Source organism: Dermacentor andersoni, chromosome 2, assembly GCF_023375885.2.
Source record: "Dermacentor andersoni chromosome 2, qqDerAnde1_hic_scaffold, whole genome shotgun sequence".
Taxonomy (NCBI): domain Eukaryota; kingdom Metazoa; phylum Arthropoda; class Arachnida; order Ixodida; family Ixodidae; genus Dermacentor; species Dermacentor andersoni.
The window spans coordinates 91,348,297-91,375,661 of record NC_092815.1 but is presented as its reverse complement, the minus strand read 5'-3'; the positions used below and the strand labels follow the sequence as shown (position 1 = coordinate 91,375,661).

The 27,365-nt window shown below is 45.1% G+C and overlaps 1 protein-coding gene across 2 annotated transcripts; it reads right to left on the bottom strand.

The window, feature by feature from the left end:
* Window positions 1-14,304: 14,304 nt before the first annotated feature.
* On the bottom strand, window positions 14,305-26,457 carry LOC126542047 (estradiol 17-beta-dehydrogenase 8-like). Of its 2 annotated transcripts, none has more exons than XM_050189021.3 (4): window positions 26,107-26,457; window positions 25,753-25,987; window positions 23,405-23,598; window positions 14,305-17,820 (listed from the first exon to the last, which is right to left on the bottom strand). In XM_050189021.3, the coding sequence occupies exons 2-4, from the start codon at window positions 25,913-25,915 to the stop codon at window positions 17,419-17,421; spliced, it is 759 nt and encodes a 252-aa protein (XP_050044978.1). In that variant the 5' UTR covers window positions 25,916-25,987; window positions 26,107-26,457; the 3' UTR covers window positions 14,305-17,418. The 2 variants fall into 2 exon arrangements, with proteins under 2 accessions (XP_050044978.1, XP_054932779.1); XM_055076804.2 differs by having other exon boundaries at window positions 25,753-25,945.
* Window positions 26,458-27,365: the final 908 nt, after the last annotated feature.

Below are 27,365 nucleotides of genomic sequence, written 5' to 3'. Positions count from 1 at the left end.
GAGGTCCGGACCAGTGTGCGCAACAGCTTCGTCCTTGACGCCAAACCTCAAATCGGGGCGGAGGCCTAGCGATGGATAGCCGGATGTCCTTAATGGCTGTCCAGAAGAAGAACGTCTTGTCCATACCACTTTGGGGGGATTGGCCAATGATGATGATGATGATGATGATGATGATGAAGCCTCAGTAAATGGCACAAGAAGCACGCGGCTTTCAGTATAATAACGTGCAGCATACGCGCTTCCTCGTCTTTCATAGCGCCGACCTTTGCGCGCGCCTTCCTGCGGTGCGGAAGCCCCACATCATTCATTCAGCATTTCTAACTCACGCAGGTAGCAACCGATAAAATTACCATTCATCGCATTTCGCTATTGCCTGTCTCTCGTGCAACATCTGTCAGAAAAGTATCCCAAAGTAAGACGCATCTCGGCACCTCATCCATTACGTGATGCGCGCGCGGTGTACGCGTCATTGCTGGGAGAGAGAGAGAGAGATAAACAGAAAAGAGTAAAGGCAGGGAGGTTATAACTAGAAGCACGTCCGGTTTCCTAACCTGCACTGGGGGAGACGGGATGCAGGGAGAGAGGAGAGAGAGAGCACACTTTCGGGAACATTTGAAGGTGCGCACCGAGTCTACAACCGGTCGCCAAGACATTTCTACTTGAGATACCTCGATAATCAGTGCTGGCAGAAATTCAAATTCTTCTGGTGGTGTTTACGTGTTCCAAAAGCAGTTAGTAAGTGCACATTTCCAACGTTGCCGCACAGATAGCATGTCAGCGCCTTTCTACACGCCGCGGTGGCTTAGCAGCTATAGGTGTTACGCTGCTAAGCACGAGGTCGCGGGATCTAATCCCGGCCGCGTCGGCCGCATTTCAATGGGGGTGAAATGCAAAACCGCCTTGTTGCGTGCATTGGGCGCACGTTTAAGATCCCTTGGTGGTCAAAATCAATCCAGAGCCCCCTACTACTGCGTGCCTCATAACCAAGTCGTGGTTTTGCCACGTAAAACTTCGACATTCATTTCATTCATTCATTCATTCATTCATTCATTCATTCATTCATTCAGCGCCTTTCTGTATTGACGTTTGTGCGGCATACGTATGTTAGTACTGTTATGCTCTTTGTCATATTGCAGAGCTAGCTGCGTGATACTTAGGACTAATTATGCAGTTACGTTTTCCTCAGGGTGCCTCGCTACTGAGCGACTACTGGTATTCTGACGTTTCTAGAACGTAAATCTTTATTGATCAAGACCCCTTCCGCGAGAGGCTACTTTGTTCCACGACCAAAACGTCACACGGGCATTAAATATGTACTGTACATAAATTAGTCTATATTAGTCTTGTCCGTCGGGTGTGTGGACGCGGTTATGCACCAGTGGAAATACTACTCTCCTTCGTCATACGTTCAACGCCTCTACGCCAGGGAGTGGTTTCTCTCCGAATTCCTCTGTGTAGGCTCACCAGTGTGCTTACAAGGCCCTAAACCCGGGAGCAAGAGAGAATGAGCTTGCCCGGGTGGTGTAGCAGCTAAGAAGGCCAGCGAGACACCACAGGCTCTGCGCTTGCGTGAAGGCGCACACACGCCGAACGTTTTCGTACTCTATCGCTTGGAGCGCCCCGCTCACCCGTAACAATGTATTAAACTGCTGTCATTTCAGCTCGTCTTCCCTACCCAACCCTCTCCGATGGACAATCTGGTTCAAAGTCAAAACAGAAGCTGTTGAAGGTCACCGAAACCCCATCCCCGTAAAAACTGGTGGCAGCCATAACAAAGCCACCATCTGGTGGACCTCCACCCGGCGCCCTTCACTCGTTAGCCATTTAGGCTTCAAAAACTTACCTAATGGGCGCAAGCAAACGTTCACGTTCCTTATGAAGATGGCCAAAAGTGTCATCTAATTACACATATTGCTGCATATCATTCTGCCCTAAAATACTCTTCGTGAGTTACATTCGCAAAAACAGATGTATACGAGTGACGTATATGCCAAACAAATATAACCATATGTATTTAGCGGCCAGAAACATCTGTCTACATCACACAAGTCATAGGGTGCACTAAATGAACAATTAAACAGCAGCTTTTAGTGCCCTATGAGAAGACCACTTAAAAGCGCTTCCAGGAGATATATATATGCATATATTGTAGGACAAAATATCAGAGGTCGGACTTCCAAGAGAGCTGTGCAAATCTTCAAGCCTGCCATGTTCAGATTTTCGAGGCCCATACAGCTGCAATACGCTCGTTGCGGGAAGGAGGTAGATCATGTGGGAACTCATGCACATGTTTTCATCGCTTTGGACACTGCAGTTACTGCCAAATTGAAGAGGTTAAAGCTGCCTCGCCTGTGAGAGGTTGTTTCGCCGAAAAAATGTTACTAGTTACATGTAATTGTTCACTGCATGAAGAAAGTAATCGAATTACAGTGAGCGTTACCGAGAAAAAAAAGAAGTAATCGTTAAATTACAAAATTACCAGAAAACGTAATTGATAGCAAATACTTGATTACACGTAGTTCATTACGTACAAGTGTTCGTTTATTTCGCGGCAAGACACACGAAGCAGTGTGCTTGCTACATGAAACCATCCATTAAGCGCGAGACCTCTTAGGCAGCACGCAGAAGCAGCGCCCTGGCAGAAACGCGTCGCCACGAGGAAATCGGGCAGCGGCGTTGCAGGTGCCGCAGCTCGCACTGGTGTGCGCCGTGAGACAGACGCGTCCACGTTTGTCATCAACCAACGAAAGAATCAGATAGATTTAGCATTTAGTTTGACGTGCAGTGTTAAACTGCGCTCAGACTGCAGTGTGTTCGCTTGAACTTTACCAGCTAATGAAGATTATTCCACGAAATGACGCTTGCTTGCAGACGATTTTTCGTGCGACTCCTATTTCGACGAAGCTGTCGCAAACGGATGTGCCCAAGGCGGTAATAAAAAAAAAACGGTTCTCCTTCTAAACGACATAAAATTGCAATAAGACATAAGAAAATATCGCACTTTAACTGCTCGCCACTTAAGGGGCGGAGAGGGGGGAATGCAAATCAAATGCACGTGTGAGAATCAATGTGAAGTGCAGCGTAAGTCAAGCGGCGTGTATTAAATGCCCTCGTTACAATAGTTTTGCTCTTCATTCACTGCTACGCAGAGGATTTAACATTCTTTACCTTCATTCTATGTACCCCTCTTAGCACAAGGTAGCCAGCCGGTACTTAGACTGGCTAACCTCCATGTTTTTTCCTTCCGCATTCTATGCAAGGTGTAACCTGACGCAATTTATATACCCATCCGCCACGAAGATAAAAGCATTGCTCACATGCAATTTTTTTTTTTTTTTTGTGTTCATGCACTACAGCGCTCACAAGCTATGTCGAAATGCGAACACCAGGTCAGCTGGACGCACAGCAGGAGGGCCTCTACGCAGAGACCTCACGAGAACGAAAGCATGACACGTACGTCGTGGGAAGCGTGGCGATGGCAGGTGCATGCACAGAGAAGTTCACGGACCCTGCTACATAAACGGTTTTCGTACCTGCAGAGTCACAGCGGCACCGATTCTGGACGATTGGCCCAGAATTACCGTACACCCATCAGCAAGTACCGAATGACTAAATCAAACAGCATCAAGTAAATCAAGATATCAATTGAATATAATACGCTATTCCATTAAGAGATCGGTGTACTTTACAACCAACGTTATATGTTCCGGCTTTATCCGGGAACTCATTTCATTACGCAGAACACAAGGGCACTTACTGGAACTATACTTTGTCGGTCGGTCACACAGCGATTTTAAAAGCCCGTACGCAGGTGCCTGCGATCGAAGCACATATAAATTTCTCATATAAGTACACAAACATGTCCGCCAATACGCCGACCAACCAAGCAGCAACAGCAAAGAAAGTTTCGCTGTGAAACAGCGGTGCATGGACCGTGCAATGAACAGCTCTAGTCGGAAAGTGCCCCAAGGTAAAAAAAGGTCATAACTTTTTTCGCACTTCAATAGCAGAGAGAAAGAACATTCTGAAGCGTTAACATTCAACCTTAAATTTCAATTAAATCCTCCACAGATATGTTGTCACCAACGTGACTCGAAGAAGTAGCACAGTCAAATAACCTTTTAGGAGGTCTGGCCATCGATTACGAACTTTAAGCCGAACGTGGGAACCTTTCAGTCTAATAACAACAAGAAATCTTGTCATAAGGAGAGTAGGCAGCTATAATGAAGGTTTCCCCGTATTTGAAGCGCCAGTTATTCTTTAACGAGAATCAGCAGCTCATTTGCGCTTGGCTCGTGTCAGTCAGCGTGGGAGCCAAAAAAAATAATAATAAACTGCAGATTTACGTACGTAAAACTTATAATGAAAGAAGACACTGCTGTAGATATGTCTGACGTCAGCGACGCTTTCCGTGAATGTACATCTGAAACACGTCAAACTCAGAGGCAATCATAACTTTTCTTGGAATTGCTTAATTGAATAACCGCGAATTAGTGCCGCAGAGAGGGAATTTTCCCTCCGCTGGCTCAGAGTGCATGTGTGAGTGGCTTTGTCACTGAGAAACCAACTGGCGCCACCCATAGTGTACTCTCTTCCTCGTTTCTGAGAAAAGTGATGCTGGAACATCGGCTCCGACGCTTGCCGGAATTTCAAGCCTGAGCTGCTTCCCGATGGGACATTCCTTCACTCAATGGGCGTTGGTCACAAAGAGAGCGAGGAGAAATATGCTCAGGGGGTTAAAAGGAACCAAGAGGATGTGGTGATTTGGTTATGTGGTGATGAGCAAAAGGAAGAATGCGGTGTGGTGAAGGTAGATGGCGAGAGCGAGAGAGAGCGAGTGAGGAACCGTGACATCCAGTTGCGCGCGACACCACATTTCATCAGCAGCAGCCTATTTCTTTATCTTTTTTTAGTCCACTGCAGGATGAAGGCCTCTCCCTGCGATGGCCATTTACCCCTGCCTTGCACTAGCCAATTTCAACTTGCGCCTGCTATTTTACTCAACTTTCACCCCACATAATTTCCGTCAATTCAACGACGGACGAATCGTTCCCCCTGTAGTGCGGCTTCGCTGCAGTTTCAACAAAAGCGCCTCCGGAAATAAATTTCATTCAACGGAATAAAACAAAACTGGACCTACGTGTAGGGAGCGTATGCCATTAGAACACTATTAGGGGATGAGTTCTTGCAGTGCGCTGCAGTCACCATATTAAACATCAACCCATGCATTTTAAACGAGTGTAACCGAGGGGAAAAAAACTAGACGCGACACATAGCGTGAGACCAGTTTCGAGATTAAGTGCCTGAAGTCCAAAGCGCAGATATCTAGGCATCGCTGATCGATGGATTTTTTTTTAATGCTTGCCACATAGTTACGCCGACCGCATCGCCCCAGGGACGGCTTCGCTGCAGTAGTCGGTGTCCCAGATTTCTGGACTCGGTTTATGACAAAATGTCCGGTTTGTTTAAATCCCCCGTTAAGAAACATTCACTCTTCGTATTCCTCTTATTTCAGTTGTCGTTTTCCACGTTGTATCGACTCAGTTTAGGCGGTTTTCTCATTAACTGTGCACAGCATAGCGGCGCTCCCGTTGTTTAAGAAGGTACAATCTAAGGCCTCGTCGCTATTGGACGCAAAAAGGAGCTAAAAGCATAACAGGTCGAAATTTAGACGCCCTGCAAGTTTGAAGTCGCCGTTTTCGCCTACATGTACTCTGATCATATATTTTAGCATGCGGGTATCTGTCAGTGCCCCAACACTGTTTCCAAGTGTAAATTAACTTGATGGAATATCGGGTTCCTGGAGACACGGACATGAGTAGCCAGTATGTGGCGCAGGGTTAACCAGGAAGTCATTATTTCAGTCACAAACCTTATTCTACTTGGCTAACTGGCGTGAGCGGTGAGAGCGACAAAGTCATTTAACATGCAATCCGTTTCTTCATTTTACTTCGACGAGAACCTCCACGCGACACAGAAACGTTCCAAGAGTATCTTGGTTCCACACAACGCCACAAGATGTCGCTACCAACGTCGTTACCACAGTCTACGTCGCGCTTACCCGCGGTATTTCGGGAAGTTAGAAGTGGGACAGGTTGATTATTCATTAAAAAAAATATTCAACTCGCTATCAAATTTCTTTAGAAAGGGCCAACGGCAGCTGCCGGTTCCAGCTGCAAACCGCACAATGCGACAGTGCTTCGAAGTTCGGCGTCAACAAGCATCAGAAAAGCGCGAGACCGAGATGGAAACAAATACGTAAAATCGGGGTGTCAACAGATTAGGACAATGACACAAGACGTAGTGTTGTCATTAGACAATGATTTGCATGACCCCCAGATGGCGCGACGTCTGCCTACTTCTTTCAGATGAGAAAAAAGTTTTAGAGACTTTTATCTAAACCCTCCCACTTTTGTAGAAGCAAGAAAACGTTTGCAGCAATTTGGCTGGTTGCATCAAACGTCCGTACTCTTACTATAACAGAGGTATACCTTTAAACTATCCTTCTTTAATTATTCCCATAACATCCCATGTTTCGATTGTAAAACTGAAGCTGAACAGTAGTGAAGTCAGGTCTACATAAAAATACCTCAACTGTAATGTATCCGTCCTCAAAATGTGCTACAAATACATTAGCGTTTCATTAAGTTTTCCTAAACCGTTCCCCTAGCAATCGAAAAGAGGCGCGAACATACAAAGCCAAATGAGAATACGAACGCCACAGGAAATACTTCGGAGGTTCCCCTATGGCCGTTCGGCCACTAACTCAGATGTCGAACCCGGAATGATGACAACGAGGGCGCCGCCCAGACGGCATTACAACGGATCCGTGACAGCGACTGTCTGACGTCACAGTGATCGCGAAGTAACTGGAACTATGCGCTTTTCAGCACATTTCGCGGACAGTTATGTTGAAAGTGGGGAAAGCCTTCTGGTACATTCGACTGCTCGCTTTCGGGCGCTTTAACGGTAGGGTTTGCATTCGGCAGGTCGAAGTAGAGGGCTCGGAACACATTCACCTGGCTCCTTCCGAGCACCGTGCTTCATTTTGGAGCGCTCAGAGTGGCTCTCATTTTCAAACAGGGAGCGTGACAAATGTGTGACAGAATCTCAATCACGTGATGTCTCCGGTTGCTTTGCGACCAGTTGAACGTCCGACTGGGGGCCTCTTTCTCCGGCTCCAATCTCCAATCCGGCTCCGCGTCGCTTCAGACTGAGCGTGGTGTGAACTCGTATGTACCTTCAGAATGTTTCCTCAGCAGACACGACTACAAAACTGCTCTGCTTTTCAGCTTTCTTTGTCTCTTCCTTCGGCTTTTCCACTGCTGCAGCTGCCGTCTTGCACACCGCGTTAGAGGGCCAGGTTCAGAGCTTGTAAATACAGGTAACCAGAGCTGCAAAAAGGAAAGGCGACGCGAGAAACCCATGTGGACCTTTCCAGTGCCCCCTGGGCGACGCCACTTTAGCCTCTTGACAACTGCAATTATCTGTGACACCCCTCAAAAGCATTGCAGAAACTTCAGCGCTCACTCTGCACATCTCCAGAAGGTAGGTAGACAGAATGGTAGAGAGGAGGCAGGCAGAGGATGCAGAGAAAGGGTAGAACCGATGAACGACATTGCCACTCTTCGCTCGCAGTTCCTATACAGGGGATAGGGCGGGAGAGAGAACAGGTGATACGAGAAGACAATGAAATGCTGCTACTATAGACACGACAGCGGTTGCGGGCAAATTGAAGGCACGGTACGGTACGTTTCTGCTATTTCTGAAAAATAAACACTATGCAAATTTGTCAAGCGAACCACTGACACACGGCGTGCTGAAACAGAGCCGCATTAAAACGCACAGTAGGGTCTATAGACGACACAACGGAAACGGTCACACGTCAAATCAACACTTCTGTGCCCGCTGCGGTAGTTTTGCGGCTACGTTATTGCTCGATTCCACGGCTTAAATCCCGACCGTGGCAGCCGCATTTCGACAGGGCCGAAATTTAAAAGCGTCCATGTAGTTAGATTTAGGTGCTTGTTAAGAACATAAGGGTGTTAAAATTGACTCGGAGTGCGCCACTATGGCGTGCCTCATAATCCGATTACGATTTTACACGAACAGCCCCATAATTCAATTAAAGTTTAACACTTCTGCCGCCATGTGATGTGCCATGTGAGGTAATGACAATGCTCAAAACTCTCAGAGTTAATGAACTCTGAGAGTTCTCCCTATACTTCTTCTCCCTAAACTTCTCCCTATATTTTCTGTGTGCTATACGTAGACAAATTGAATTTTGTAAGTTTATATGTGCTAAAACCACGACTTGATTATGAAGGGCGCCGTACTGAGGGACTCCATATTAATTTTGACCCCCAGGGATCTTTAACGGGCCCCCAATGCACGAGACATGGGCGTTTTTGCATTTCGGCCCCAATGAAATGCGTCTGCCACGGCCGGGATTTGATCCCGCAACCTCATGCTGGGCAGCACAATACCACATCCGCTAAGCCACCGCGGTTGGTACTACGCAGACAAACGACAGTGGTGCACGCAAGGTAATGTTAAAAATAAACTCGCCGCACACGTATCAGACTGAACGTTGAAGATATTAAACATTCGCGGTCAACGTCACCGCTAATTACCGTAAATTCAAATCGAACAGCACAGCCGCTTCGCTTATTCCGACAGCGCGGGGGATCCAGATAACTATTTGAACATGTACTCTGAGGTGAGTTAAAGGTTAGAACAATTTAAATAATCAGTAATTACCTGAACTGTTTCATTAGCCAAATGATCGATCATCACGTACTGCTGCCAATGCCCTGGCAGCCATGTAGTCTATCTGCGTAAAAAATAGAGGCAGGTTTTCAAAGCGAAAGCTTTCTTCGGGTACTTCACCTGGTCTTCTGCGGTGACCTGGCTTCGGGGACGGTAGCACCAATGCGAAGAAAGGACACGAAAGATTAGCGCAGAGAGGAGGGGGAATGATGCTATGAGGTCCCTAGATTACGGCGGCTTGAACTGGGAAGTGTGAAAACCGACCGCTCCAAGCTTTCCCAGATGAGAGATCCCGCCGAAATGGCTTTGTACGCGCGCCGCGTGTTGCTTGCTTTTCGCAGGCGTAAATTTGCGTTACCATACAAGATTATCCTTCTTTCATGATATACGCCTAAGCACTGCACAACCTTCACCCGCGACAGCAGCACTAACCATACGCCTGTCCGTGCCTTTTATTCTGTTGCTGTGTCTTAGTTCTTGCGCCTAAAACCATGTCTAAAAAAACCTTACGCCGGTAAAATAATCGAGCTATAATGCAACCATTCTTCGATAAAGCATATTTTCAAGTTACCGCATTTTTATTACCATTGTTGCGAACGTCAAATGATCTCTACAAATTTTTTAATGTGAATTATCGACATAGTTATGGAGAGCAGCCCGAGGTTGTTGGTATCTTTCGATTTTTCACTGCTCTGAAATTAGCGTGTGCTGACGCGCGAGACATTATTATGACTCTTACTGCGGCAGTCACTGACATTTAATGCGAGTGATCCTGCCTACTATGTGCTCTCTTTTTCTCAAGGCGCCCTTGGGTAGCGCCTAAGGTCGTACAATCGCAGAGCCAGTATTGAGGGCGAGCTCAACCACTGGAAAAGCTGGCGCCTCCATCGGCGTGACGTGTTATGACGGAGCACGTGGACACAGCGGCCGCGTCGGCTGCTTCGGGAGGGCCGAAGCTAGCTGAAAAAGAAAGTGCCACATGCGCTGCAGTTCTGAATAACTGGAGAGGTTTTCCCTCTTCGGGTATGCACTTGACAACACTTGCAAACCCTATAATATGTAGTGCCTGCCTTTGAAGGCATCCAACATGGTAGGCTACTGCCCGATGCCGCAGTGCCGGACGTACACAACGGAGCCCGGTGTCAGCCTTCATAAGTACCCGCAGGACAAGAAACTGCGTGAAGTTTGCATCGCTATACTTAGAAGCGGCAAGCAGCCGTCGGCTATAACTCGGGCGTGCAGCAAGCACTTCCGCGAGGCAGATTTCTGGTACAGAGTCGGGGTTGCGATGTTCGGTGAGCAGCAGAAAGCGCGCATTGGGACACTCGCACGCGCGCTCAGTCCGGCTAATGTCATGAAGTTTTGGTCTATGAACTTGTTGATTCTAGATATTGGCAAGTTCATTGCAATGAAAGAGGAACGGTAAAAAGCACATCAAAATAAAAGGCATGGCATATGCATGCTCATGCTTGTGTAGCACCCAACAATGAAATTTACTGGATTAAGAAAAAGAAGCAGAGCGTAATTGCTCGCTGAGAAGACTGATAGACATGCAGTGCGACGCCACTTGAGAAATAATTATACTAAAACGTCCAAGGCTTTAGGGAAAAAAGAAGATTGAATCGTCGCGACGGGACATCACTAGTCGCCGTCGTAAGCGTCGAAGTCCCTAGTTATAACGAAATTATTTTTGCACAGCTCTGACAGTGCCCACGCAACAATGGTCGCTTGTGTACCGTCACATATGCTGCGGCCTGAAGCTCACGGCACGGTGCGAAAGAGAAACATTGTGCGCGGACGTGCATGCAGACGCGCAGTCGGTCAACCGCGAACCCGTGCGATCGCTGCATTGAGGCGTCATTCTGTTAAGCTCCATTTGGTTATACAGACAGCCCACCATAAGAAGATATTTCACATAGTTCGCTCTTTGTGTCTGCCGACCTTTCACGCAAGAAACCGGTATGGGTGACTCCATCGCGGCGACCAAGCGCAAGTGGCCGTTCACTGTACGTATTTGGTAAAGAGATAGTAGAGAGTTTTAGAATAGGGGCCCCAAACGTTTTGGGGTCCCAAAGAAATTGCGTCGAAGCCACTGCGCATGCGCGGGACGCAAACTGCGTTTGGGTTTTGCGTTGGGAACGCTATTTCACCGATTTAGCGGGAGCTCAAATAGCGTTCCCAAAAGCTTTGCGTCAACAAACATGGCGGCACCCATCGAAGCGACGGCTCTAACCTAGCACCAAACTGTGTTCGATTCGCGGTAAAGCGTGAAGTTCGCAAGCTAGGAGAAGTGACTGCAGTTATCGCTTTCTCTCAACTAGCGCGTGTTATGAAGATTGATTCATTAGACGCCGCTGATTCCGAATTCGAGTGTGGATTTTATGGCTCGTAGGCCTAACACGGCTAAGCTTGGCTGGTGAAGGCACGTAAAGTTAGTTTTGTTGCTCCAAACTAAGCACAACTAATTGTTTGCTGCTTGAAGAATAACCTCTAAATTCTAATTAAACGCGAATACACGCAAGTCAAAATTACTATTCGTATCATAAGATGGTATATTTTATTTAATTATTTTTAATCGTTTTTCTTAGACGCCGTAGTGGCACTGTCAGCGCAAGACGCTATCTGCAAACGCAAAGCCTTATTCTAAAACTCTTCACTCCTGCGTGCCCCAACGCTAACACCCGCAAAGCACTTTGGGGCCCCAAAATATTGGGGCCCCTATTCTAAAACTCTCTAGTGTCCGTAAACCATTCTGTTATTTCTGCTTGTCCAAGATTATTAACTTGACAGTAAATAAAAAACTTCCTTCGTTTCGAGAGTACTTAGAGAAATGTCCAGGAGTGCTCCAGCGTGTTTTTATTGAGCGCCGATAGCCAAACCTATGAGGAGCGCGCTGCATTATACCTCATACTATGCAAGCCATGCGCTTCCGACAGATGGCGACTCTAAGTCCTCACCCCCAATATATGTTTAATGTTGTTGAGAAGTTGAGACTGAATATTGTTTTGTGGCTTTATAATACACAACTTTATCAGCAGCAGTATCTGTGACTTTGTGGTGCCTTAAGCTACGCAAGGCTTCAGCTTCTTTATTTTATATTTTTAATACGAAAAAAAAGCATTACATGTCCCCTTGAGCGAAAGTCCGTCGTAGTCGCCGTGACCGAAAGACGGTCTGGGAAATTTTGGACTGGGTAGGAATCGAACCTGCACCTCCGAGGTGCAAGACGAGCCCACTTCCCTGTCGCCATGGTGACTCCACAGTTCTGGCTGACTAAATGTGCGCCAAAAGCGTACGTCATAGCACACGTCACATCGCAGCCATCTGGCTGATTGAAGCTGTGGCCTACTCCGTACGTCATTGGATACGCGACGACGCAGCCATTGAGGAGGAGGTGGCGCCACGTCATGAGTGTATATAACATCATGGCATTCCGAGGTCTACAAACGTTATAATGCTTTCGCATTTCCACACATAACCAGCCTGAAGTGTCCCTGCCGACTTTTGTTTTTGCACGTGCTGCTTGACTGAGCACCTTTAAAAGGAATTCTTGTGATAAAAAATTGGCCACCAATCCATGCTATGAAGGTGGTTGGACAGCGAAGCTGCAACCACAACTAGAACGAGTGCTTATTACGATGTAGGTTGAAATTATTCACGTGGCGACATTGACATGTACTTCACCCAATTAATAACCTAAGATGTTTCGACAGCATGCGACTTGGCTTTGCCATAACTGTCGGCGTTTCTGTCGACGTCACGCCATGAAGAAATCCCAGGATCCCAGCCACAGACAAATCGCTGTAAAAAATCTAGCTTAATAAGTTAGTTATGTGCAATGCCTGTCAGCCAGATCGTGGCACACTGCTGCCTGCAGATCGTAGGCTTCTCACCACCTTTGAATGCATGCACATGGTGCTAAACATACGTTAGCCTGCTGAATTCTGCAGCATCAATCAAGTTGTACAGTGACTGACAGCTGCAGAAGTCGGAAGCCCTCCAAAATCCCATTCCTGGGATAAGTCGGTATAGGCACGTCCGCTGCAGCCTGGTCTGTCCATTGGCACAACGCAGGCAACCCAGCATATGGGAGAACCCACTTTCTTTCACATTGCCTGCAATATAGTACACAAGGCGAGCATACCTGCGTTGTTGTGTTGTCAGCATATGTTCAACGACCATTTCTACTGCCTCAATGGGAACTGTAGCATTAGACCTTCCTGTTAAGCCTTATTTCGCTGCAGAACCTCCTCTACAATGCACAAACAGCAGAATCCAGCTGTAGGGCTGTCAGTCCAGGATAGCCCGCTCTCAATTTGCAATTTGCTCTTTACATGCCACTGCACGGAAAAACAGCACTTTTTCTGGCAAAGATTTGTACGCTCGAATTGCTGTGAGACACAACACACCATCGCTGAGCTTTTCATTCTTTTTTTTTTTTTTTACGGAATCCTCAATAATTAAGGCACACTAACATGAGGGAGCTTTGCTAAAAGATAAGTGGAACGGTAACCTATGAATGTAACGACTCCGGTGCTATCGATCTCTTCCTTGCTCTCTTTGCTCGAATGCTCAAATGCTTCTTGCGTATCTCGACAGCTGACCAATCCCTGCGTCCTCGACCACAGCGCCCTATCTTGACCTAACAGAGGGATCGCGCAAGGCGACACTTCCCGGCAAGGGAAATGACCGCACTCTTCACACCTCCCAGTTCTAGCCACTATCCACCCTACTTATATGTCAGAGTGCAGCACCAGGGACAAGGGCACTGCGCCAGGATTGGTTGGTGCACGCAACGATGTCACGCCAGCTGTGGCAGGAGGAGCCGACATCCCTTCGGCTGCACCTAAAATACCCAGCTGCTTGTGCGCTCATTCGACGATCAGCTGCCTTACGTGAGCACAACACAATAAGAGATTAGTCCTCTGTTGCCTTGCGGTGCATGAACAAAACAGAAACAAGACACTGAACCAAGTTGTGAAGCAGTGATGCTCATCAATTGCATTCAATTATTAAGGAGCTTTTGCAATGATATAGCGTCCGCAAGTGGCTTTATATACCCAAACACTCACGCTCGTTTGCCCGCCTTTTACGTTCTTTTGTATGTCTGGTCGATAGCACCCCTAACCTTGGGTTCCCTATTCTCAAATCTGGCTAAGGCAAAGGCTAAAATCGGCTGCTGAGGTTCAATGACTTTTAATGTGAATATGTGGCAGTAAATATATTAAAGGTTTTATCACACATCAGAGCACAATGCTAACAATTCAAATAAGCATTCTGAATACTGGACATAAAAAAGAGAGGACACTGAACACAGGTGCTTGTTCAGCATGACCAATATTTTACATGTTCCCTATTTCAAACTGCTTACATTTGTATATAAATATGTACAATAAAGAACATTATCAAGAGCTTCCATGCCACAATTCAATTAAAGAGCTGGCTAAAAACCAAGCAGCCAAATGTCCAATGTCACTTTCATTAGCACCAAACGGACAAGACAAAATGTGCAAAGAGACCAGCAGCAAGCTTAACTGAAATGCAATGGATATTTTATTTTCACGCTGCAAGTACGCATCTCTTAGTCCTTAATTTCACATGCAGAAGTAGCCTTTCGTCATTCTGCACTGTGACTGAAATTCCTCTGAAAGTGTTGCAATACTTGATCAAATATAATGAAGGAGCTTTTCCTTCAGCATATGTTCTGTGCAAAATTTCAAGAAATGAACAAAAAACCTTGGGAAGAGTCAGTTTGACTGAACTTTTACAAAAACACCTGCATAAACAGCAGTGAGATACCACCAGAAGCAAAATATCTTAAATAAAAAGCTGGAGACCATGTTGTGATGCACAAATGTCATGTCATAGTTCCATCATTTGCTTATATAATGTCAGTTAACATTTACAAAAGACAAGTGGCACAGGTACTCCATTTGTCATGAAAAATACTGCAGCAGATAGATAGCTCTCTTAACATGCCAAATCAACACAAGTGATCAGGAAGCACTTCTGAAGATATATTATTATCAGCAGCCATGGTCATGTAGAAGGTGAATCCATAGAGAGTTTTAGTGTATCCGGTATTACACTACGCACAGTGCGTGCAGACCAAAAGCATTTGACTTCACTGCTGGTGTAAATTTTCGGCAGTGGCATAATTGTGAACATGTTGTCTTTTAAAATGTTTAAAGGGCCCCTCACCAGGTCTGGTCATGCTGAGCTGACAAGCGCAGAGCATGCAATGTGCACTATCGATCATGTTTGCAAAGTATTATATCGCCACATGCCACAGAAAGGTGTGAAATTTCAATCCAAATGCCGTTTTCCCTTTCCCTCGTGGTGACCGCGCTCCAAGCCAGGCGGTGACGTACTCACATCCCTGCACGTACGTATTCGTGTCTGCAGTGTGACGTCAATCATCGAGACACATGACTTCGATAATTATTCAAGGCAACATCTCTTATTTGTGTGATTTGTTGCTTGAATTTAAAAATTGAAGTGTAGAGAATAAATAAAACACACAAACGGAATGTGTGCATTTTTTTTTTACGCACCGTAGCAAGAGAGATGTACTTCCGCTTCGTATTCTTGTTCCCATGGTCGTGCATTCACGTGCGCAGGTACTGAAACTATGCCATTTTCTACCATGTTCTGAGGTCCGCTTGTGCCTGCCTCAGTATTTGTGTAGCACTGAATTATGCTGGTCGTCATGTGTCCTTGTGCACAGCGCACAAAATCGCGCTCTACACGAAACAAGAGAATCACAACAGCTCGCACATGGCACTGTCAGCAAAAATGTGCAGTGCCAAAAAAAAAAAAAAATCAAGGAGGGAGAAAGTGAAGGCGGGGCTCGTGACATGTGCATCACACGATCCTCGAGGTCCGGTATGGGAGAACACAGGGAAGGAATTTCGCTTGCTGAAGCTAGGCAAGGCAAGTGGAGAGAGTGTCTCGCTTTGCAGTGGAGCTTGCCTTCTGAAATCATGAGTTCGCAGAACTGAAATATTTCTATCTCAGCTATTAATGAGTCGATTTGAAAAATTTTTGCGGCAGACCGCTCCCTAGAGGTCACATAACAACTTCCAGCATATAAACAAAATTTACTATGGGGCCTGGTGAGGGGCCCTTTTAAAATGCTTTAAGCTTGATTACTACAATATTAGATCTGTGTTTGGTTGGTTGCGCTCTGTGCCACCAATCTGGCCGCTCGCATTTATACCTCCGCTCAACCAGCAATCTGCCCAATCTGCTTGCATATACCAGAATACCAGACATGCTAAAACTCTAATAGTTGCTGGCTCAGACAAGGCTTGCAGCAAGCAGCAGCAATGTCATCATAAGGACTCTGTATGTAAATACTTTGCAACAATGTGCACACATTAGTAGTTGCCAAGTACACTCTGCATTTAATAAAATATAATGTGATTGATCGATACGATTTGTTTACTACAGTAAAGTCCTACGAACCTGCAGTTTATTGTTTTTATGAAATGCACATAGCTAAGTTAAAAAGTAGCGCTGCCTGCAGTCCATGTATTGTCTCATCAACTATGCATAGATTGTTGCTTATTACTCTCCAGCTGACATAATACTGCACACATTCCTTGCATACATCCTCCTTTTTACCTCTTACATTTTTTTCATTCACTTGTAACAGTTTTTCACTGTCAGCTTCTGGTAAGAGCCCCTACTGTTCACTCCAAAAATGGCCATAATTCATGAGAATGTGTAACATTAAAAGAGCTAAAAGCTTCCACATATTAGCATATAAACTATTTTAGAAGCCTGTTACATGTTGCAGACATGCTCCTATTGACATCTTCAGTCTTTTACAATGCACTACTGTCATCGCTCTTAGTTGTCCAGTTCCGCTGGCGCAGTAAATAAGGAATACACTAAGCCAGTGCTCCTATTCCACCCAAGGAGGCCTGGGCTCAGGTCTCAGTTCCTTAGGAACTAACAAATGTAATTACCTTCTCCTACTCCTCTCAGTGTCACTGCTGCTGATATCCACGCACAATATTCTTAAGACTTCTGAGATTGAAAAATTCTGTTATTTGCTCACATGCTTCCTCAAGTAGGTAAGTGTCGCTGACCTTTCTACAACGGAGCTCCACTCACAGTCCGCTACACTGAAACTGATGTATCCTAACAATCTGTGCACAGCCTCTCAGTGGAAATGCTAGTGCACGTGCACAAAATGCTCATGCCAGCAGCAAAAGCCAGAGCGCTGGCTCGCTCTGCTACATAACCGACTAAGTGCAGTGTGATGGCACTTCCACTAGGCTTTGTCATATTGAAGTAAAGCTCACTGTGTCGCTCACGTCACTTATCAAAAATACAAAATTGATGCACTTCTCTGCAGTGCCTCAGCAAGCAAAATGTGAGCAAGTTGAACCGCAAGCAACGCTCAACTATAACTGCTTAACGTGACTTCCATTCTAAGGAGAAGGGAGTCCCTGAAAATCTGCTGCCAATTTTTCTCACTCTTCATTAAGCGTGTACATATCTGCACATGCTGTTAGCAATTGCCTTTCTCCAACAACAATAAAAAGATGTCATCACAGCATTGCAGAAATAAAAGCTTAACACATCTGCACATAATCCACCACCTAGCATGCCACAAGGAACATAAACCATGTCACATGCCTACATATACAAGCCACCAGTGACCTCAAGCACTGAACCAGTCACATAGGAGCTGGCTGGAGAGCACAAGAAAAGCACTGCATCAGCCAGCTCTTCTGGCTTACCAAAGCGTCCCATGGGAATTCTTCCTTTTAACTTCAACATCACTTTTTCTGGAACAGTAGCAACCATAGGTGTATCTATGAAACCAGGCATGATGGCATTGCAACGGATATTATGCTTGGCCAGTTCCAGAGCAACTGTCTTCGTGAAACCCACAACACCCGCTTTCGAAGCAGCGTAGTTACATTGACCCATGTTTCCAGTCTTTCCCACAATACTGGAAATGTTCACAATTGCTCCATTTGGCACATTAGATGAGACCATTTCCCGAGCAGCAGCTTGGGTCACAAGGTATGTCCCCTGAAATAAGAACAAAGATGAGCAACGCACATTATTTGGGCCATTCATGAACATGCAGGCCGTAGTGCTATCAAGTGTTTCATCTTTATTTGTTTCATAAGGTTTCCCTTCATGGTCGTGCAGGAAATTTATGTCTATAGATATATAATGTTCCATTAACGTGCCTATTTTGGACTCCATCAGCCTGTCTATATTGATACCATCACACAAGAGCTTTTACCATGTGCACATTGTTCTGTGTGCACTTTTCTTTTATTTCTTCATTTCCTTTCTTTTCTTTCAGTTATTCATGCTCTGTACCCTGCAAAACTGTAGTATAATAAAGCCTTTTAACTTAATTAAATATAAAAAGTAGGTGCCCTGCCTGCCTCCAGACAAAAATCTTGACCGAATGCAATGTGAAAGTATTCTAACTACAGGAACAAAGGTTTTGACTCCAGCTGGCTTATGATGCAGACGGCTGTAATGATAGCCAAAGTCAAGAGTGATTTTTCTTCTACTGGAATCAGAACATGTACCACTGCTGCAAAATCCAAAACAATTGGCATGTGGCAGCTTGCTGAGTGCTGCTACACACACTGGTAGTTGTAGCATCATCATCATCAGCCTATTCATGTTCACTGCAGGAAAAAGGCCTTTTTCCAGCAATCTTTGATTACCCTTATCCTGTGCCACATGACACAATTTTATGCCAGCACATTTCCTAATTTCATCGCACCGCCTGCTTGTCTGCCATCCTTAACTGCACTTCCCTTCTCTTGGCACCCATTCTGTAAATGTAACTCTAATAGAGGACCAGCTATCTACCCTATGAAATATATGACCCGTCTGACTTGTTTTTTCTCTTAACCTCAACTGGAATATCGGCTACCCCCATTCTAAGCTGTCTATTCAACACCACCGCCTTCCAGTCTCTTAACTTGTCGTGAATTCCTTAACTTCTTCTCAAGCTTCTTTGTTGACCTCCAAGTTTCTATCCCACATGTTAGTACCGGTAGAATGCGATGACTGTATACTTTCTTTTTTCAGGGATATCAGAAAGCATGCAGCCATGACTTACTAGTGCCTGCGATATGCACTCCAAACCATTTTTATTGTTCTATAAGTTTCCTTCTCGTGAACTTGGTCACCAGTGACAAATTGGCCTAGATAAACACTGTTGCACATATTCTAGAGGCTGACTGCCAATCATGAAGTTTTCTTGCCAGGTTACTAAAAATTAAGTTATGGTGTTTTACGTGCGAAAACCACTTTCAGATTATGAGGCACGCCATAGTGGAGGACTCCAGAAATTTCGACCACCTGGGGTTCTTTAACGTGCACCTAAATCTAAGTACACATGTGTTTTCGCATTTCGCCTCCATCGAAATGCCTTGCTAGGTTATTGAACATTGTTATTGTCTTCTGCATATAAAGTTTCAGACCTACTCTTACACTTTCTCAGCTAATGTTCTCAATTATTTGTTACAAGCTATCTCCAGCATTGCTGAAAAGCACAATGTCATTTGCAAGCTGTAGGTTTCTGTTATATGTTCCCTTTTGATCCTCACTCCTAATTCTTCCCAGATTAACAGCTTGACTACTTCTTTAAGCATGCAGTGAGCAAAGGTTGTATGTTCTTGCCTGACCTCTTTGTCAATCAGTATAGTATTACGATAGCTGTGGAATATTTACATTTCATAAGATCTTTACACACAATTTCTCAACTTCTTGATTATGCAATGCCTCCATGACTGCTGGTAGCTCTAGTGAATCGAATGGCTTTTTGTAATGTACAAAAGCCATATAGATGGGTTGGTTGTGCTTCAGATTTTTTAAATGATTACATGGATGTGAACCATTGTTGAATATTCGTTCCTGAAACTAGCCTGTCCTCTCAGCTGACCGAAACTGTGCATTAGAACTACCTAGCTAGAGTGTATTAAAACTGTTTTCAGTGGCACAAAAGCGCCACTCCACCTGAAGCATTTTGTGCTGCCAGTAGCGGTGGCACCACAAATGCTAGCTAGTTAAAGTCATCATCATCATCATCTTATTTTATGTCCACTGCAGGACGAAGGCCTCTCCCTGCGATCTCCAATTACCCCTTTCCTGCACCAACCAATGCCAACTAGCACCCGCAGATTTCTTAGTTTCCTCACCCCGCCTAGTCTTCTGCCATCCTCGACTGCACTTCCCTTCTCTTGGCATCCATTCTGTGCACTAATGGTCCACCAGTTATCTAACCTACGCATTACATGACCTGCCCACCTTCATTTCTTTCTCTTAATGTCAATTAGAATATTGGCTATCCCCGTTTGCTCTCTGATCCACACCACTCTGTTCCTGTCTCTTAACATTATGCCTAACATTCTTCGTTCCATCTATCTTTGCACAGACCTCAACTTGTTTTTGAGCTTCTTTGCAAGTCTCCAAGTTTCTGCCCCATATGTAAGCACCGGTAGAATGCATTGATTGTACACCTTTCTTTTCAATGATAATGGTAAGGTTCAAGTCAGGATCTGACAATGTCTGCCGTATGCGCTCCAACACATTTTTATCCTTCTGTAAATTTCCTTCTCATGATCAGGGTTCCCTGTGAGTAATTGACCTAGGTAAACATACTCCTTCGCAGACTCTAGAGGCTGACTGGCCATCCTGAACTCTTGTTCCCTTGCCCTGCTATTCATCATTATCTTTGTCTTCTGCATATTAATCTTCAACTCCACCCTTACACTTTCTCTCTTAAGGTCCTCAATCATTTGTTGTAACTTGTCTCCGGTGTTGTTGAACAGGACAATGTCATCTGCAAACCGAAGGTGTCCGAGATATTCGCTGTTGATCCTCACTCCTAAGCCTTCCCAGTTTAATAGCTTGACTACTTCTTCCATGCACGTAGTGAATAGCATTGGAGAGATTGTGCCTCGTTGTCTGACCCCTTTCTTTAGAGGTATCTTCCTACTTTTCTTGTGGAGAATTAAGATAGGTGTGGAATCTCTAGATATTTTCCAAGATATTTATGTAAGCGTCCTGTACTCTTTGATTATGTAATGCCTTATGACTGCTGGTATCTCTACTGAACCAAATGCCTCTTCGTAATCTATGAAAGCCATACAGAGAGGCTGATTGTACTCTGTGGATTTCTCAATTACCTGATTGATGACATGGATGTGATTCATCGTAGGGTATCCCTTCCTGAAACCAGCCTGTTCCCTTGGTTGACAAGTCCAGTGTTGCCCTTATTCTATTGGAGATTATCTTGGTGAATATTTTATATAATACTGGACGTAAGCTAATGGGCCTATAATTTTTCAATACTTTAACATCTCCCTTTTTGCGGATTAGTATAATGTTGGCATTCTTCCAGTTCTCTGCGACTCTTGAAGTCGATAGACAGTTCGTATAAAGGGCCGACAGTTTTTTTAAGCATTATGTCTCCTCCGTCTTTGATTAAATTGACTGTTATTCCATCTTCTTCTGCCGCTTTTCCCCATTTCATATCTTGCGAGGCCCTTCTAACTTCATCGCTAGTTATAGAAGGGTCCTCTGTAACCTGTTCATTACTACTTCGAATCAAGGTGTCGTGGTTGCTCTGGGTACTGTACAGGTCAGTATAGAACTCTTCCGCTGCTTTTACTATATCTTCGAGATTGCTGATGATATTACCCAGCTTATCCTTCAGTGAATACATCTTGGTATGTCCTATGCCAAGTTTCCTTCTCACTGATTCCATACTGCATCCATTTTTTACTGCTTTCTCATTCTTTCTCACATTATAATTTTGAATATCCCACATTTTCTCCTTGTTGATCAGTTTTGATAGTTCCACAAATTCTATCTAATCACTTGAGTTGGACACTTTCATTCCTTATCATTTCTTTATTAGGTCCTTTGTTACTTGGGAGAGCTTACCTACTTGTTGCCTTGGTGCCTTACCTCCCACTTCAATTGCTGCTTCTGAAGCCTGCCTAGTTACAGTTTCATTCATTACCTCTATGTCACCTTCATCTCTCTGTCATACGGCTGCATATGTGTTTGCAAGCACCAGCCTGAATTGGTCTGCTTTTACCCTTACTGCATGTAGGTTGGTCTGTATTGTGTGTAGGTTGGCTTGTTTCTTCTTGACCAATTTTACTCTTTCTCTCTTAAAATTGAGGTGAATCCTAGCCTATGATCACTGCACTTTACCCTTCCTAACACTTCTACAACCTGCACTATGCTGGGATCGGCAGAAAGTATGTAATCAATGTCATTTCTTGTTTCACCATTAGGGCTTTTCCAGGTCCACTTTTTGTTCCTACACTTTCTGATGAAGATGTTCATTATTCACAGCTTATCCCTTTCCGCAAATTCTACCAACATATCTCCTTGAGTGTTCCTAGAATTGACGCCGTAGTTGCCAATTGTTTGTTCACCAACCTGCTTTTTCCCCATTTTTGCATTGAAGTCGCCCATTACTACAGTACACTGAGTTTGTACTTTTCTCATCGCTAATTCAACATCTTCATAAAACCGATCTATTTCATCATTATCATGACTGGAGGTTGGAGCCTAGGCTTGTACTACCTTTAATCTATACTTCTTAAGTTTTATTACAACTACTGTTGTCCTCTCATTAATGCTGTAGAGTTCACCAATGTTACCCACTATGTCCTTATATGGATTAGGAATCCTACTCTGTACTGCTTCTTATCTGGAAGTCCTCTATAGCAGAGGACGTGGCCATTTGTCAGCACTGTATAAGCATCACCAGTTCTAACCTCACTAAGGCCAATGATATCCCAAACAATGCCTGATAGTTCCTCAAAGAGTCCTGCTAGGCTAGCTTCACTCAAGAGAGTTTGGGTGTTAAACGTTCCCAAGGTCAGTTTCCATTTAAGGTGCATCATGGTAAAGCGCATCGAGTGCTGGAGCTCGGCCAGACTGCAATGCATGTCTGGCTTTTGACTAGACGCATGCTCCAGACTGGCCATTGGTAGAGCTATGGTTTGCTATGCACTTTCAATAGCTAGCAATGACAACACTGCGACTACCTACAAGTAGCACATTGCGCAACATGCATGATAAGGCAAGGTGCGACTCAGTCGCCACACTGCCCAAATATTCTAGTTCACTGTAGCCTAGCTATACTCAAGGTAGCTGTACCATGCAGTTAATAAATGTACCTCAATAAACAATGAATCCAGAGTGACAACTCTTCAAATAGCAAAACATAAATGTTTTCAATTTTATAATTAAGCGTAAAAAATAACTTTTGCAATCTACTGGCATGACATCTGCTAACATTCAGGCAGCAAAAGATCAAATAAGTTTGGGAGTGTGCCTACATCTAACAGAAAACTGTTACCCTCTAAATGCAAACTTAGGTAAAATTGCTCCATATCTGATTCTTCGGCACCTTTAACTGCCCTTATCTCCCTTCGTATTTATTCCATCACCATAAGAGTTGAGTGGTTATCCCATATAAGCATCAAATGACATATGCAAGATTAACGCAAGAACTTGAATTTGTGCACACAGGAAAAAATAAGTAGTTCTGTGATCAGGCTTCTCAGGCTAGTGTTGTCTTTAGAATGGCCTGGATATTTGCGAAGTTCAGTATTACCTTTAAGTTGATCTTCAACACTTCATCAAATGCTTCCTCAGTCATGTCCATAAGGAAGGTGTCTCGGAGAATACCAGCACAGTTGACTACAATGCTCACAGGGGCAGAGTATGCCTTTTTGATTTCGGCAAACAGCGACGACACAGATTCAGAGCTTCCAACATCCACTTCTAGAGCACGATGTTCATGGGAACCTTTAAACAAAAGGTGGCTGCATGTTTAGTCTATTTAGTGACTATTTCATCTTATCTAAATGCCATGACAGGGTCATATGACACAGGGGTCAAGTGCAGCCTACACAAAGAATAAAAGCCTATTGTGGCATACAGAGTTTGACAGGTTGAACTCTCACAGTAAGATAACAAAAAAGTGCCCTGGTGTCAGAGAATTGCCAGTAAGGGCATATTATGGGCCCATGAAAGTATGTGCACTACCGAAAAACTGGTGATAAACACCAGAAATTAATTAGCAGAGTGTGTTACACACCAGGGCTGGAAACTGTACAACATGCTACGTACGTCACAGTGCGCCACGTCAAAGCTAACAATGATGCTCACGCAGGAAAGTCAAAGATTAGAAAATATATACCTCTTAGCAAAGAGAGAGACAAAACATTTATTTGCTGTAGTGCATGGTCCGCATCAAGAGTCAAATACGACTAGTGATCATAACTACTAGTATGACATCTGCTAAAATTTGAGTAGTGGATGGTCAAATAAGTTTAACAATGTGACTACATTTAATAACACAAAACTGTCCCACTCTAAATGCTAGCTGAGACCTCACTGCTCCATATTCAATCCTCTGCCTCCCTCAACTTCCCTTTATACCCTTGGTATTCAGTCCATCACCGTAAGAGGTGAATGGTTATCTCACCTATGTATCAAATGAGATGTGCAAAATGCTAATTGAGAGCGTGTGCAAACAAGCATGCATCAGCATTCATAGCAGGTATGTTCAATTTGCCTGCACCCCCTGAACCACTTCACGAGGTGCTGCACCCTGCCATTTGTTTCAGTGATGCAATGGTGGCACCCACTGAACCATGCCATTTGTTTCAAAAGGTGCAGGAAAGGTGCAGGGCTGGTTCATGATTTTGCTGCACCCACTCCGCTATTGGCGCTGACTTGGTGCAGGCATACAGATGCAAAGCAGCAGCAAAGCAGACAACGTACACATGGGCGTGAGCACCGTTAAAACTCTACTTATGCATGTCTGATGTGTCTACTCAAAGTGTGGTGCGTTTACGCCCCAGAAGACGATCATACCTGCAGTTCAGGACCTCTCAAACATAAGCACTCCCAGCACATTAGTCGGACATAACGCCTGCACCGCATCTGTACCTTGACATTCGTTTTGAGTGTCTTACTGTGCCTACACTGCAGAAATCGAGCTGCACAATTTCTGAACTTCTCTTGAACTGCCTTGAACTGGTTTACAGTGGTGGTGCAGGCGAATCAAACGAACCAAGTGTTGCTTTCTCAAAATGTTACCAAGGTCCTACTAAAAACCCTAAGAGTAAGTTTTTACAAAGGCATTAATGAGATATCAATGGCACAAAACAAAAACACGAATGTCAAGGTGTTGTCTATATCGCACTCATTACTTTTTTTCATTGAAAGTACAGTTTTCTTTCTTTTTTTTTTTTCACATGCTGACAGGTTTTACTCCAAGACATCGCACTTTCAACTTTGGATTTTACCTTTAAGTATGAGACAGACATAAAAATTTGGGGGACGCTTAAGCTTCACCTTAAAAGTGGAACACGATAGCATTCAAAGATCCCCGACTGCTTCTCGCGCTTCCCGGCAACTGTGGCTTATGTAACAGTAATGTTTACTGAGAAACGTTGACGGCAAATGCTATGCACCAAGGAGAGCTTTCCGGTAGAAACGCGACTTTTTACGTGGGCCGCGATGCGCGGAGGCGAGCCCCATCTGGAGGTGTTGCAAGGAACCGGGCATGCCGGTGTATGTTAGAAATGCTGGAAAAGCGGTTTGTGTTCGAGTTTCCAAATAACAGAATTTCGTTTTCTCTCATATTCATATTACAATTCGACGCCATCATGTCTGTAGGTTGTGTGTAAGTCGTACTTCACGATTTTCCTGGCGCATTTGACTTTGTGAAATTCAACTAGTTCAGTAACTTCTTTGCTCAAGACTTTGCCTGCTTGGTTGGGTATGCGTGGCTCGGAATTATTATTCTCGAAAAGACGGCCGACGCTGGGCGCCGCATTTTCTGCGACACGGGGCCCTTATCGCTATGGCGTTAAAACTGGTGAATACCATTCGCACTACAAAAATGTGACAACTTTGAGCAGGAAACGCACGGTTCTTTCCTGTACCCACCTGGCAAGTCGCTGACCGTAGTCGCTGCACCTTCTTTGTTTATGTCGGCAGCTATAACGCGCGCTCCTTCGTGCGACAAGGCCTTGCACACAGCGCGGCCGATGCCACTGCCACCACCTGTGACCAGAGCCAAACGCCCTGCCAATTGCTGGATGCCGGCCATCAGAAGCAGTAGGCGCTGTCGTTGAAAGCGCTGTCACACAGGTGGTAGAACGCAGGAAAAAGTTATTTCCGGCTGTGCAAAGTTAGAATCGACACGGAATGCAAGCACGTATGTAGTGTTACAGGGCGTGTATACACATCTACGACATGCTCGATGTCTGATAAGTTTGCGCCCGTTACCCCTTGCCTCACCTCACGTTCAGCTCCAAGCTAGGGTCACTCCTCCAAGCGATCCAAGTCCGCGCCGCGCGGTAAGAACTGGCCGTAACCGCATAAAATGAAACCAAACATGAAGTCGTGACGTCATATGTTTACGCAGTCCTCCTCGATCTTTGCAAATCCTTTGTCTTTTTCACAGATTTGTAGAAAATTAACTTTTACAATTATTTCTCTCCCTTTTTTCATCCGTAGTGTCAAAGTTGCAAATACGCCGTTGCAAACTTAACGCGGGGAAATTTAGATTTTCAAACGTGTGAAATGTGCCACGTTACGCGTTATGTCGTCTTCTGAATACATAATTGTAATCAATTAAGTATTAAAGTTTAACTTCCCCAGGTCAACATTAGTATATGAGAAACTGTCTGTCTGTCTGAAAAACATTTATTTAGATAGGTTTTGCATCAACACTAGGTGGGCTCCCCCTACGGGAGCCCATTGGCGTCGGCCGCCGCCCGGGCCCGCTCGACCAAGGCCAAGGCCCGTTGGGCCGTCAGGTCAGAGCAGCCGAACAGGGCTGCCTCCCAGCCCTCCCGGGAAGGGTTGGGTAGGGGGGTTAGATTTGGGGTTTTTTGACATGCCCATACCATGTGGAAAATGTCTGAGGACTTTTCCCCACAGTGCGGGCACTCCCCCGTGCAAGCGGGGTCAAAGTATTTTAAGGCTGCCGGGCACAGCAGAGTTTTGGTATAAAGGCGAAGGAGAATGCGCTCCTCCGCCTTTGTGAGGCCCTTACAGGGCTTGGGATAGATGGCATGGCCAGATTGGTAGAGCTGAACGATCTCCTTGAAAGTATAGGCGGGATTGGGTTCGGGGTCCGGATCGGTGGGGGACGAAGGTGATGCCCGGAAAGTGAGTGCGCGGGCGACGGCATCGGCCGTCGCCGTATCAGGGAACCTCCGATTAACTTTGATCACTGAACCTGCGGTTTTGCACCGCGTTCTCTTCGGAACGTGGTTGCCGTCGCCAGGAAACCAACTCGCGTCCTCATGCCCCGAAATTTAATGAATAATCTAACCTAACTATTGTCATCATGGACATTACAGACAGTTTTAGAAGTTCCTTGAGAACGTAGTCACGATTGGCGTATGCACATTAAAACCGCAGCTTACATACGTTGATCGAGCGTCACGACTTGATGAGTCAGTGAGTACTCAGTCATAAATTCTTGCCGCGGTGGCTATGCAGCTATGGTGTTCTGGTGCCGAGCACGAGGACGCGGGTTCGATGCCCGG

Excerpts from the sequence above, each read along its gene's own strand:
- LOC126542047 (XM_050189021.3), bottom strand. The coding sequence starts at position 25,915 with ATGGCCGGCATCCAGCAATTGGCAGGGCGTTTGGCTCTGGTCACAGGT. Across the intron at positions 23,599-25,752 it reads TACGGTCAGCGACTTGCCAG|GTTCCCATGAACATCGTGCT; the intron begins GTGGGTACAGGA and ends TTTTGTTTAAAG. Across the intron at positions 17,821-23,404 it reads TGTTGAAGATCAACTTAAAG|GGGACATACCTTGTGACCCA; the intron begins GTAATACTGAAC and ends TTCTTATTTCAG.